The sequence below is a fragment of the Schistocerca piceifrons genome, chromosome X, assembly GCF_021461385.2.
Source record: "Schistocerca piceifrons isolate TAMUIC-IGC-003096 chromosome X, iqSchPice1.1, whole genome shotgun sequence".
In the NCBI taxonomy this organism is placed as follows: Eukaryota; Metazoa; Arthropoda; class Insecta; order Orthoptera; family Acrididae; genus Schistocerca; species Schistocerca piceifrons.
Window position 1 is genome coordinate 654,197,679 of NC_060149.1, and position 12,412 is coordinate 654,210,090.

The 12,412-nt window shown below is 39.5% G+C and overlaps 1 protein-coding gene across 4 annotated transcripts in view; it reads right to left on the reverse strand.

Annotated features, from left to right (window-relative positions):
- The window catches only part of LOC124721188 (GTPase-activating protein and VPS9 domain-containing protein 1), a 362,758-nt gene that overhangs the window by 165,943 nt on the left and 184,403 nt on the right, over window positions 1-12,412 (reverse strand). For all 4 annotated transcript variants that reach the window (XM_047246031.1, XM_047246029.1, XM_047246032.1 and 1 more), the window contains one exon: window positions 612-807. In XM_047246031.1, coding sequence (XP_047101987.1) covers window positions 612-807 — 196 coding nt within the window. The remainder of the gene's footprint in view (window positions 1-611; window positions 808-12,412) is intronic.

Genomic DNA, 12,412 nt, shown 5'->3' on the forward strand with positions numbered 1-12,412 from the left:
AGGGGTACAATATGCCAGTCAGAATATTTTGCAATTTGAACCAGATATGGTGAAGATTAAGTGTACAAAAGAAAATGATATGTAGGAATTGGTTAAGAATTTAATGTTATATTGGAGGTGAATTTTGAGTAGGTGTGAAAGTGATGGCAGCCCAAGACATTTATTTCCAAATAAGGTTAGTGGATAGGTTTGAGATCATAAACACAGCTAAGGATGTTTGTGCATATGATCGAGAAATCACCAGTGGATCTGATCCACTTACCATAAAGACATAACTTGATCACCATTGCAAACTGCAAAATGAAAAGATGCAATATGTAAGAACAAATGGAAACATTATTGAGTTTCAAACATTTGAGATTCCTTTTATATAATCCTGCAACTTCCAACCAGCTCATCATATTTCCCATGAATACAGCCATCATGTCATTCATTATTGACATTATTTCTTTTCATAAAAGATTTTTTTGTTTTTACTATATACAATAGAAAAATACAGACAGAGAACCAAAAATAGCTTTAGTAGCATTTTTCATTTCCTGAGTGACAAAATATTTTTTGAGCAAAGCTACAGTTTCTTCTTTACAAAACTCTTGAAAATATGAACATACGTGCACTAGATGGTGGTGTTTCCTCTCCTACATCTGTTTCACCACGAGCATCCAAGTCAACTTCCGAGCGAGCAGTGTCATCTGATCGTGCTACACTTGCTGTGTCGTCAGTATCAACTTCTGTCATGCGTTCAGAGTCTGATGCCATTACATCTGTGCTCCATGCTTCTGATGCTGTTTCAGAGATATCTAAAAGCTGTGTCAAGAAAATGTATTATGAAATGCAGTTTCACACAAAGCTAAAAATCAAATTTCATACAGGAGATAGTTTCAATAGCACCACAACTACAAATAATCACAACTTCTGTAAAAAACAATAAAAATTATTGAATAATGTACTCCATACTAATGTAAATTATACATGGTCAAAAGTTGGCGGTATTCACGAGGTTGTGGAATGTGTAACTTTATACATCTTAGGACAGCTTGAAGCCTGGTTAGTCATGATTATATTGTGATATCAGATGACAGCCCACACCAGTAATCTGTATGACACACAATACAAAACTTTTCCGCTTAGAGCAAAAACTTCATGAATCTTTAGAAGGCCCCAGTCTTCATATGACGCACTGTGGAGTTTACGAGACATACATTCAGTTCCTTGTTTGTAGTGGTCACATAAACAATTGTATGTTAAAATTTTCAGAAGAAATCAATAAAATTGAATTATAAGCTATAATAGATTTAAACTCAATGAAAATAAAAGAAGAGTTATCTTTTACATTAAAGAAATTGTCTATTTATTTTCCAACAATTATGAAGTGGCCTGATAAATTGAATCATGGTCTGCACTTACTGATACTGATAGGCACATCAGATGTTCAAAATGCAGTTTACATTACTAAATCATGGCAAAAATTCACACTTCTGAACACAGTGATCAACTACTAAAGGTATGCAAGCTTACAGAACATTGCAATGATCTTGACAGGTTGTGCCCATCAAATGTTAAATGAAGTTTCAATTATGAAAACGCTTTCCAATCAACGGCAGCCATGTATGTTAACTAGTGACCAAACACACATTTGAATAAACATTGTTCAAGAATATTTAGACTTCATGAAACACAATTACAGCGAGGCTCCTAATGTTTTATTACAGAAGAAAGACTATGGATTGACATTTTGCTGTAAAGCCATTTAGAGAGACTTTGGGCCCATAAAGCTAGCCATTTATGCCATTATTTAAAATGTTATTGGCAAGTCTTCGTTTAAGATATCTTAAAGGTACATTCACACTAAAAAAGGCCAAGTTACAAGGTATATTTTTCCATCTTTATTTTAGTTTTGTGACAGATTACATATTTTACAATATAGCTGTTCTTTTTTTAAAAAAAGTGTGAGTCGAGGTCTTGAGCAGTTTCGTGCATAATTAGCATTTGTATGGAAAAGACTGACACGTTCCAGAATGCAGAGAAGTACAATATCAGTTTGTTTCTTTCCCACTTGCTTTGCCAGTAGATTGTTTATCTTCTCTGAACAAATCTTGGAAAACCAAGTTTGATGCTACTTCCTCTCAGTTGCTGGAGTTTTATCAGGAAAGTGTCATCCTACAAACCTATTGCTAATAATTACACTAGAAACGATTTCTTGAGCCAGTCTCATGCATTTCTGGATGAGTCCTTCACTAATTTCTTTTGAGTGCTCCCACTAAATATTTCTGCCTCCAATCCAGAATCATTCAGTTCTTCCTCTAGGACTGCACAATTTCTTATTCACTCAACAAATGTGGCATTTTCAACATAATTACAGAATACACCAAAACCTAATGAGTGCACACAATGGATCAGACAGTCATGACCATGGCTTTTATGTTTGCTACTGCTTCTATCGAGAAAATAGTTTAAATGTCTTCTACATTCAGCGTTCTGCAACTCAAACGAAACTCAGAAACTTAATTTTTGATGGTTAAAATGTCTACAATGGATTTATTTTAAATTTTTATTATTCCTGACCAGTATCCATTTTCAGTAGCACACTATACATTTTGTTACATAATGTTAACAGTCTTTAAGGTATGTATTACAAAGGATTGCATGTGGAAGTGTAGTGCTATGTGGATTTGTGTCATTAAAAACAAAGCAGTGGCCAACTACATGAACATCCGCAGAATTCTGTGCTAATCACTGTAAATCAAGTTCCTGAGAAACAGTTTAATTTGCAGAGAAAGACTGCCACTGTTTTCTGGCAGTCTTCTGTTGTCCTGCTCACAGAATATTTGCACAAGGACAGACTCATCATTGATGAGTATTATGCTTTATAATGGGACAACCTAAAGGATGTTATCTAGCCTAAGTATTTCCCATCACCACTGGCATTTAAGGGTTACTTTTACCACACACTGATGCCGATCACATTTGCACATTGACAATTTGTGTGGAACAGGGGTGTCCACACACAGTTTTAGGGGTTTGATCAGGCACTTTGTTGTGGCCCCAAATGGCTTTCAGATACTTGTGTATTACATATCGCATGTTAGTTGACATCTTGAATGATTGCCCCAGCATAAATCTTATCCTAAAACATAACAAAAAGGCAAAGCTATCCAAAACTCAAAAGATGGTTTGAAAATCTCAGAGCTCGACTACAAATAGTCCTGTTGGAGATGGTATGTCCTCGCCTTGCTCCAACCTTTGAATTAACTTACCCACAATGTTATAGGAGGTGTGTGTGTGTGTGTGTGTGTGTGTGTGTGTGTGTGTGTGTGTGTGTGGTGGGGGGGGGGGGGGGGGTTGGATGGGTGGGACAGACAGATGGCTACAGTTTAATGTGGACTACAAACCATCATCCAGCTCAGTATTTTTTACATTAAATAAGCATTATCAGAGCTGACAGAAACAATAAGTGACAGAAAAATCCTAGGGCTGATTAGGTATTGAACACCTGACCTACGATTGGTAGTGTAGTACTCACCCAATGTAATTAATAAAAAATGGGTGTAAAAGTGTATGGACTGGCTAAAACTTGCCTCAGGGGAATGAGCCAGAAACTCTGCATATTTTTAGGGAGGAGATTTCATGTTATCAGTCAAGTAAAATATGACTAACTAAAGCCCACAGACCACAAATAGTGGATCATTACAGCAGGATAGAAAACCTTATATGATTGCATATTAAATATTTTGATGATGAAGTACATTCACATGAAACCTGTGAGCAGGAGGAGGTACACCATAGACTGGCAGTAGCTTTTTTAAATGGCAGTTTAGCATTATTGATTTCCAGTGATTCATTTCCCCATTGGCTTGGGACATCTTTCAGCAGCCTGCAGCCACAGCAACCCACTGAGCCACCATCACCAGTCAATTTATTGTCTTTGTGTCTCGTGTGACCAGCAGAATGATACTTCAACCTTGTGTCTGTGTGGTTCATATAGGGAATTTTCAATATCCTAGAATTAAAGGCCAGTCCCTATGCCCCCCCCCCTTTTTCCCGTTTTCCACTCTATGATACTGCAAAGCCACACACACTGCTAATACTACCAACAGACAAAAGTTACAGAGTACACTTTGTTCTGACACAGTCCAAATGTCCTTGTTACACTTCAGCAGTTGATGAATAACTGACTCATCAAAATAACATTTCTTTCGCCTGCCTCTGTGGGGGAATTATATAGTTCTGGATGCTCTGGACTAAATTATCTGTTTGATACCTTGTTTGATAAATTGCTCACAAACAACCACAAGAGTCAGAACAGTTCATTCTGTCTCGTGTGCTCCAATGGCTACCACCCACAGCACACACTAATACACTGAGGAACAGTGTTGGGGAATGAGATACGTGAACATGGCTGCTTATACCGAAAGGAGGAAGTTTAGGGTTTAAGGATTCATAAACAATTAAACTACTAAATAGGGAACACTAGCTTATACTGGATAATGATGTGGAGGAAATTAGGCTTCGTCTTTTTCAAAGGATCTATCACTGCACTTGATTGCTGGATGGGGATTTCAACACTGTGCCTCACAAATGAGAGTTCGGTGTCTACTATCTCATTCTTGGTGAAGAGCATACTTGAATTCAACACAAAGTCCACTGAGGTACTTCTTTCTTTGGAACATAAATGGCTTTATTGCTTTAGGGTTGTTGCAAAGCATCCATGGCATAGATGGATTCACCTGAAATAAAGTAAAAGTGGACACTATCATTGACAATACTCTACACGCAAGTCACATCATAATAAGTGACCACCACTGCAATGGCACACATTGATGGCTCACCAAATTTGATTGAGAGACTGGGTACAGCACTAGTTCAGTAAACTTTGTAGGCAGTCTAATGACCTCATTATGGACGGTGTCCAATATCACCGAATAGGAAGGTCCAGTAGATACATACAACATACAATCATACTTTTACAACAAGGTGTCAATGAAATTCTTCACCTTTTGCAATGGGGGGAGTGAGTACCACTCAATAATGGGCACAGAGCCTTCAGGAAGCAAAATGAAAAGAACTCAAACTCCTTTACCAAACCGCAGTGTCACCCAAACTACGCAGTGACTCCCACTTGTAACTCAGTGTGTCTACAAAATTATTCGAAGTAATTGACAGGCAACAATGGCAAAATTGGTCTTCTTGATGTCCAGTTGGTATAAGAAATGTGACAGCAATTATTGAAAACTACAGAACTGTCTGATGACTTTAGGAAACCTTGAGATCAAATGTCCTAAGTCAGTCACTAGAAATAACAATTTCATGTTCTATTGTGTGATGACGTAAAATCACCAATGTCCTTAAATCCAATAGATGAAACTGAAAAATCTACCATACTTGCATATTTGAGGGTACCCCTTCTAAAATGAAACTGAGCAGGGATGTAAGACTGGATCTGATGATGATGGTAAGTTTCATGTTCAACAGATCATTTGCATGATAAATCGTCATGATATGGAATGAGTCATTTTACATTCACATAACAAACTAATTTGTAAATATGGTTAAGTACTGAACATTTATAAGTATTTTTCAATTTTTTAAAATATATGGATATGAGTTAGTAATTTCTACCCATGTATTACAATAACAGAAATTCTTCTAAGGAATAGTAGTAGTTGTCAAGTAGAAACTTTTTCAGTTTGTTTTCAAATTTTGCTTTGCTGTCTGTCAGATCTTTTATATAATTGAGTAAATGATCAAAAATTTCAGTTGCAGCATTGTGCACCCCTTTTATGCTAAAGACAATGTTAATGTGGAGTAATAAATGTCGTTCTTCCTTCTGGTATTGTAATTATGTACATTACTGTGGTCCTTTTGCGCTGCAGTGGATTATTTACAACAGACTCCATGAGGGAATAAATATACTGTGAAGCAGTAGTCAAAATGCCAAGTCCTTAAACAAATGTTTATAAGATGATGATGGGCGAACACCACATACACTCCTGGAAATGGAAAAAAGAACACATTGACACCGGTGTGTCAGACCCACCATACTTGCTCCGGACACTGCGAGAGGGCTGTACAAGCAATGATCACACGCACGGCACAGCGGACACACCAGGAACCGCGGTGTTGGCCGTCGAATGGCGCTAGCTGCGCAGCATTTGTGCACCGCCGCCGTCAGTGTCAGCCAGTTTGCCATGGCATACGGAGCTCCATCGCACTCTTTAACACTGGTAGCATGCCGCGACAGCGTGGACGTGAACCGTATGTACAGTTGACGGACTTTGAGCGAGGGCGTATAGTGGGCATGCGGGAGGCCGGGTGGACGTACCGCCGAATTGCTCAACATGTGGGGCGTGAGGTCTCCACAGTACATCGATGTTGTCGCCAGTGGTCGGCGGAAGGTGCACGTGCCCGTCGACCTGGGACCGGACCGCAGCGACGCACGGATGCACGCCAAGACCGTAGGATCCTACGCAGTGCCGTAGGGGACCGCACCGCCACTTCCCAGCAAATTAGGGACACTGTTGCTCCTGGGGTATCGGCGAGGACCATTCGCAACCATCTCCATGAAGCTGGGCTACGGTCCCGCACACCGTTAGGCCGTCTTCCGCTCACGCCCCAACATCGTGCGGCCCGCCTCCAGTGGTGTCGCGACAGGCGTGAATGGAGGGACGAATGGAGACGTGTCGTCTTCAGCGATGAGAGTCGCTTCTGCCTTGGTGCCAATGATGGTCGTATGCGTGTTTGGCGCCGTGCAGGTGAGCGCCACAATCAGGACTGCATACGACCGAGGCACACATGGCCAACACCCGGCGTAATGGTGTGGGGAGCGATCTCCTACACTGGCCGTACACCACCGGTGATCGTCGAGGGGACACTGAATAGTGCACGGTACATCCAAACCGTCATCGAACCCATCGTTCTACCATTCCTAGACCGGCAAGGGAACTTGCTGTTCCAACAGGACAATGCACGTCCGCATGTATCCCGTGCCACCCAACGTGCTCTAGAAGGTGTAAGTCAACTACCCTGGCCAGCAAGATCTCCGGATCTGTCCCCCATTGAGCATGTTTGGGACTGGATGAAGCGTCGTCTCACGCGGTCTGCACGTCCAGCACGAACGCTGGTCCAACTGAGGCGCCAGGTGGAAATGGCATGACAAGCCGTTCCACAGGACTACATCCAGCATCTCTACGATCGTCTCCATGGGAGAATAGCAGCCTGCATTGCTGCGAAAGGTGGATATACACTGTACTAGTGCCGACATTGTGCATGCTCTGTTGCCTGTGTCTATGTGCCTGTGATTCTGTCAGTGTGATCATGTGATGTATCTGACCCCAGGAATGTGTCAATAAAGTTTCCCCTTCCTGGGACAATGAATTCACGGTGTTCTTATTTCAATTTCCAGGAGTGTATTTCTCTTTCTCTTTTGTAACATGTTTTGAGCAATGAAGACTGACTTTCTTTCTTAAGAATGAGTTACTGCAGAACATTCATTATTCCACACGACATTAGTGAATGAAAATACACAATACTGATTTGTCTCTCACCAAGTTTTCCAATGATTCTACGTGCAAATGTGACTGAACTAAGTTGTTTTAGGCTTTCCAATATGTGATTTTTGCAGTTTAAATTTTCATCAACATGGACATCCAAGTATTTTGAAGTTTCCACTCTCTATATTATTTCTTCACCAGGTGTTACACTTAACACTGCTGTAGTACCTCTAGATGAAGCAGAACTGAATATCTTGCTCATTTTTAAAATTAAGGGTAAGACCATTTACAGAAAACCAGTCAGTAACACTTTTAAGAACATAGTTTACTGTTTTTTCTGTTGCTGTATGTATGTTTGGATTGATTGCAATATCAGAGTCATTTAGTCAAAAGAATCTCCTCAGGTTACATTGGTTGAATTATTAAGTACAACTTTCTCCGTTGTTTTGGTTAGGTATGACATTATCCACTGGCTGACTATAGAAAATGCCATCTGGTGATATGTTATTTAATGATTGTAAAATTTCGTGAGTGAATATGTAAACGACGTTTTCAATAGAGCAACTGTTTTGAAACCCAAACTGTGATGTACTGGTGATTTTATTGTTGCTGAGGTGGGATACAATTCTAGAATATACCATCTTCTCAAAAATTTGGGAAAACAATGTCAGTAGCATATCAGATTGGTAGTAATTGACATATGTCTTATCACCTTTCTTACAGAGGAGTTTAACAATGGCATATTTCAGTCTCTCTGGAAAAATGCTTCAAGTTGGTGATGCATTACATATTTGAGATAAGACAGCACTTATTATATGGGAACATGCTTTTAGTACTCTGTAGGAAACACCATCAAATCCAGATGAGCTTTCATTTTTAAGAGAATAAATAATTTTCTTTATTTCAGAGGGAGAAGTTGGTGATGCATTCATATGACTGAATTTTAGAGTTGCTTTTTCAACATACTGCTATGATTCTCCCCTTGAACTTCTTGTCGCTATATTTCCTACCACATTTATGAAATGAGAAACACATTTGTTACCTGTGACTCATCATTTATGGCTCTTCCATTTAATTCAATTGTGCAATAGTGATCTTATCCTGTTCTCTCATCAGTTGTCCTGTGTCTCATTTCACTACATTTCGTACAACTTGTTGCCACGATTACCGATTTCTGATGTGACATGCATGTTACTTGATTTTTTTAAATGTCTTTCTCAATAATTTCAAGTAGCTTTTGTAGTGTGCAATGACTGGAGGATCTCTGCTTGTTTTAGCCAACAGATACACTTGTTAATACTATAAAATTACACTGATTATTTTGAGGTATAATACACTAAAATAGGGCTGCTTCCTCATTTTGCATAACCTGGACAAGACATTCCCTTAGAATAATGAAGATAAACAATAGAAGACAATTCTTTCTGATTACCTTTGTATGCAAATGTAACGGCCATAAACAAATGAATAAATCGGACACAAGTTGACTGAAGTCCAGATAATATTTACTGGAAAGAATGAAGAAAGGGAGTAATCTGAACATGGATTAATGTCCCATTGATGACAAAGAATATGAAGGCAGTGCACAAGCTGAGATCAGATTCAGATGGGGATGGAAATCAATTCTGAAGATTTTAAAGGATTGTCCCAATACTTTCGGACATACGAGGGCCCTTCCGCCCCCCCCCCCCCCCCCCCCCCCCGCCCCCAACCTCTTATAGGCTATAAATAAAAGAAAAGTTCATAGAAAACAATTATTTTATTACCAGAAGTTTTGTACACTTATGGTTACTTTTCAACATAATCACAGAAAAGATTGAGACATTTATCGTACCTGTGGACAAGCTTTGCAATACCTTCCTCAAAAAATGTTGCCGCCAATGATTGCAAATGAGTACTGACGTTATTTTGAAGATCTTCGTCGGTTTGAAAGTGCTGCACTTTTAGCCGCGTCTCCAGTTCAGGGAAAAAGGTGAAAGTTGCTGGGTTCCAGGTCAGGACTGTATGGCGGATGATCGAAAATGTCCCACTGAAATTGTTCAAGGAGCTATTGGGTTGTGCCATCAGTGTGTGGACGAGCGTTGTCATGAATCAACGTAATTTCTGAAGTCAAATGCAAATTTGGTCATTCAAAACAAACAAAGAGGAATACTGACTGAAGATGTGGCTAGGGGGGCAGCACTTTCAAACCAAGAAAGATCTTCAAAACAACATCAATGCTCACTTGCAATCATTGGCGGCAACATTTTTTGAAGAGGGTATTGCAAAGCTTGTCCACAGGTACGATAAATGTCTCAATCTTTTCAGTGATTATGTTGAAAAGTAACCATAAGTGTACAAAACTTTTGGTAATAAAATAATTGTTTTCTATGAACTTGTCTTTTATTTATAGCCTATTGGAGGTTGGAGAGGGGAAAAAAGGCCCTTGTATATTTAATTTTATTTCTTTTAGGCACAATCATTCAATAAATTTTCAATCATTACCATTGTTAGCCATATGTTGATAATCTTCAGAATCATTACAACTTAAATGGCACATGGTGTACAAAGCACTGATGATCTTCATTGCTATATACTTACTACAAGATAAGAATCATGAAGATGAGCTGTGTCTGGTCAAAAATGGTAACAACTGAATACATTTCCTTTAACTATTTGAGCCCCTTTCCTACAGAATATGATCTTTCAGAGTCTACCAACTGCTCTATAACCAACAAGTCCCATCAGGAGTACATGATCTGACCTCATCAACTGGACCACATTTCCAGAAGATATCTTAAGCAATACTTTGAACAAAGAGTCCGGGACACTGCTGGTGGGCTACAGCCACAATCAAGAGAAAAGGAGGAATTCCATCACCTTCTTGAAATGTAATACCACTAACTGCAAACAAAGAGTAGGGATGTCACAGTATATAGCACACCACCTAATCCATGACATCATCACGGAAAATGTGTTATGGAAACTGAGTAGCTGGCACAATATTACTGTCGACCGCCCTGGCACCACTAACCAGGTGGCACTTGTCAGTAGAAACACCCTCTACAAATCCAGCACAAAGGCCAGCCCTGGGCTGATCTGCATCAGTTATGAGGTGATCTATGGAATGGACAGAGTATGATACTGGTCTGTCTAAGACGTTTATATAGTGGGCTTTGTGACAAGTGGAACTTGGGTATGGTGTACACTGCAGTCTGTATTGGATGTGTTAGCAATAGTAATGCAATTCTATATTTGAACTCGAACATATATCGCAATGATAGGTTGAATGCCGATGGTAGAACTGTGTTTATAGCCATAAAAAATGCAATAATATCTGGTGAAGTTAGTACAGATTCTGAATGTGAAATAGTGAGAGTGAAGGTAAGTGGTAAAGGATCAAACCTGGTCATCAAATGCTGTTATAGACCATAGGAGTAGCTGCGGCAAAACATTTGAGGGAAAACTTGGAGAATATTTCGCATACATTTCCTGGACATGATGTTGTATTAGGAACAGATTTCAGCTTTCTAGCTACTGACTTGGAGATTTGACTGGTTAGGGAGGGTAGTAGGGACAGGGAATCATGTGAAATTGTTCTAAATGTTTTACCCAAAATTATCCTATGCAGTTAGTTCTGCAGGTAACACCTTACATCTGGTGATGACAAACTCACCCGAACTTTTTGGCTCAGTGTAGAAAAGGCAATCAGTGATCACATGGCTGTTACAACATCCCTGAATATGACAGTAATTAGGAATACAAAGAAAGGTGGGAAGATATTTCTGCTTAGCATGAGCAACAAGAAACAGATTTCAGATTACCTGAGTGGTCAATATGAAAATTTCATCCCCAGTACTAACAATGTTGAACGGCAATGGACGAAGTTCATGAGCACCAGTACAGTACACTTTAGGCAGGTGTGTGCTGATCATAGTTGTGGGGCATGGAAAAGATCTGCTATGATTCGGCAGCCATGTCAGAAAGCCACTTCTAAAGCAGAAAGAGCTTCACTGCTAATTTAAACATATCCAAAGCCTTACAGTCAAACAAAAACTGAATAAAGCCATAATTAGCATAAGAAGAGCCACAAATGAAGTTTTCAAGAAGTTCAAAGTAAGAAGTTTTGGTCTTATGTTAAACCAGTAAATGATGCAGCCATCTGTCCAGACACACTGTCACCATATTCGCACTGAAATAGACTACGACAGAGAGAAGGCTGAAATACTGAAGATTTTTTCCAAAATTGTTTCACTGAGGAAAATCACACAGCTGTTCCTCCTTTAAATCATCACACAAACATCAAAATTACATATTTCAGTAAGTTTCCATGGGAGAGAAAAACAACTGAAATCAATCAACAGATGAAAGGGCACTAGACATGATGTGATACCAATGCAGTGCCTCATAGAGTGTACAAAACACCTTGTTCATCTTCTAGCAGTAGTGTACCACGGGTCACTGGAGGAGCAAGGTGTTCCTCTGTAGGAAACAATATTGGTTTCTAGCTTCGTTCATCCATGAGACCCAGAAAGCAGTAGTCAGTGGCACCCAAATTGTTAATGTACATACAGTGTTCCTCAACTTTTGGAATGTGTTCGATACTGTTCCGCACTGCCACCTAATTAAGAAAATATGAAAATTTCAGATCAGCTGTACGATTGGACTGGAGTGTTTCTAGTAAACAGGATGCAACAGGTCATTCTCAATGGACAGAAATATCTAGACATAAAAGTAGCTTCGGGCACATCCCAAGGGAGTGTTATAACACCATTACTTTTCATATTATACATAAATGACCTAGCGGATAATGTCTGAAGTTCCATGAGACTTTTTATGAACTGTGCTGCTGTATACAGAGAAGTCACAGTGCTAGGAAATTGTAGCGAAATGTAGGAAGACTTGCAGAGGATGGACATTTGGTGCAGGGCATGGCAATTCAC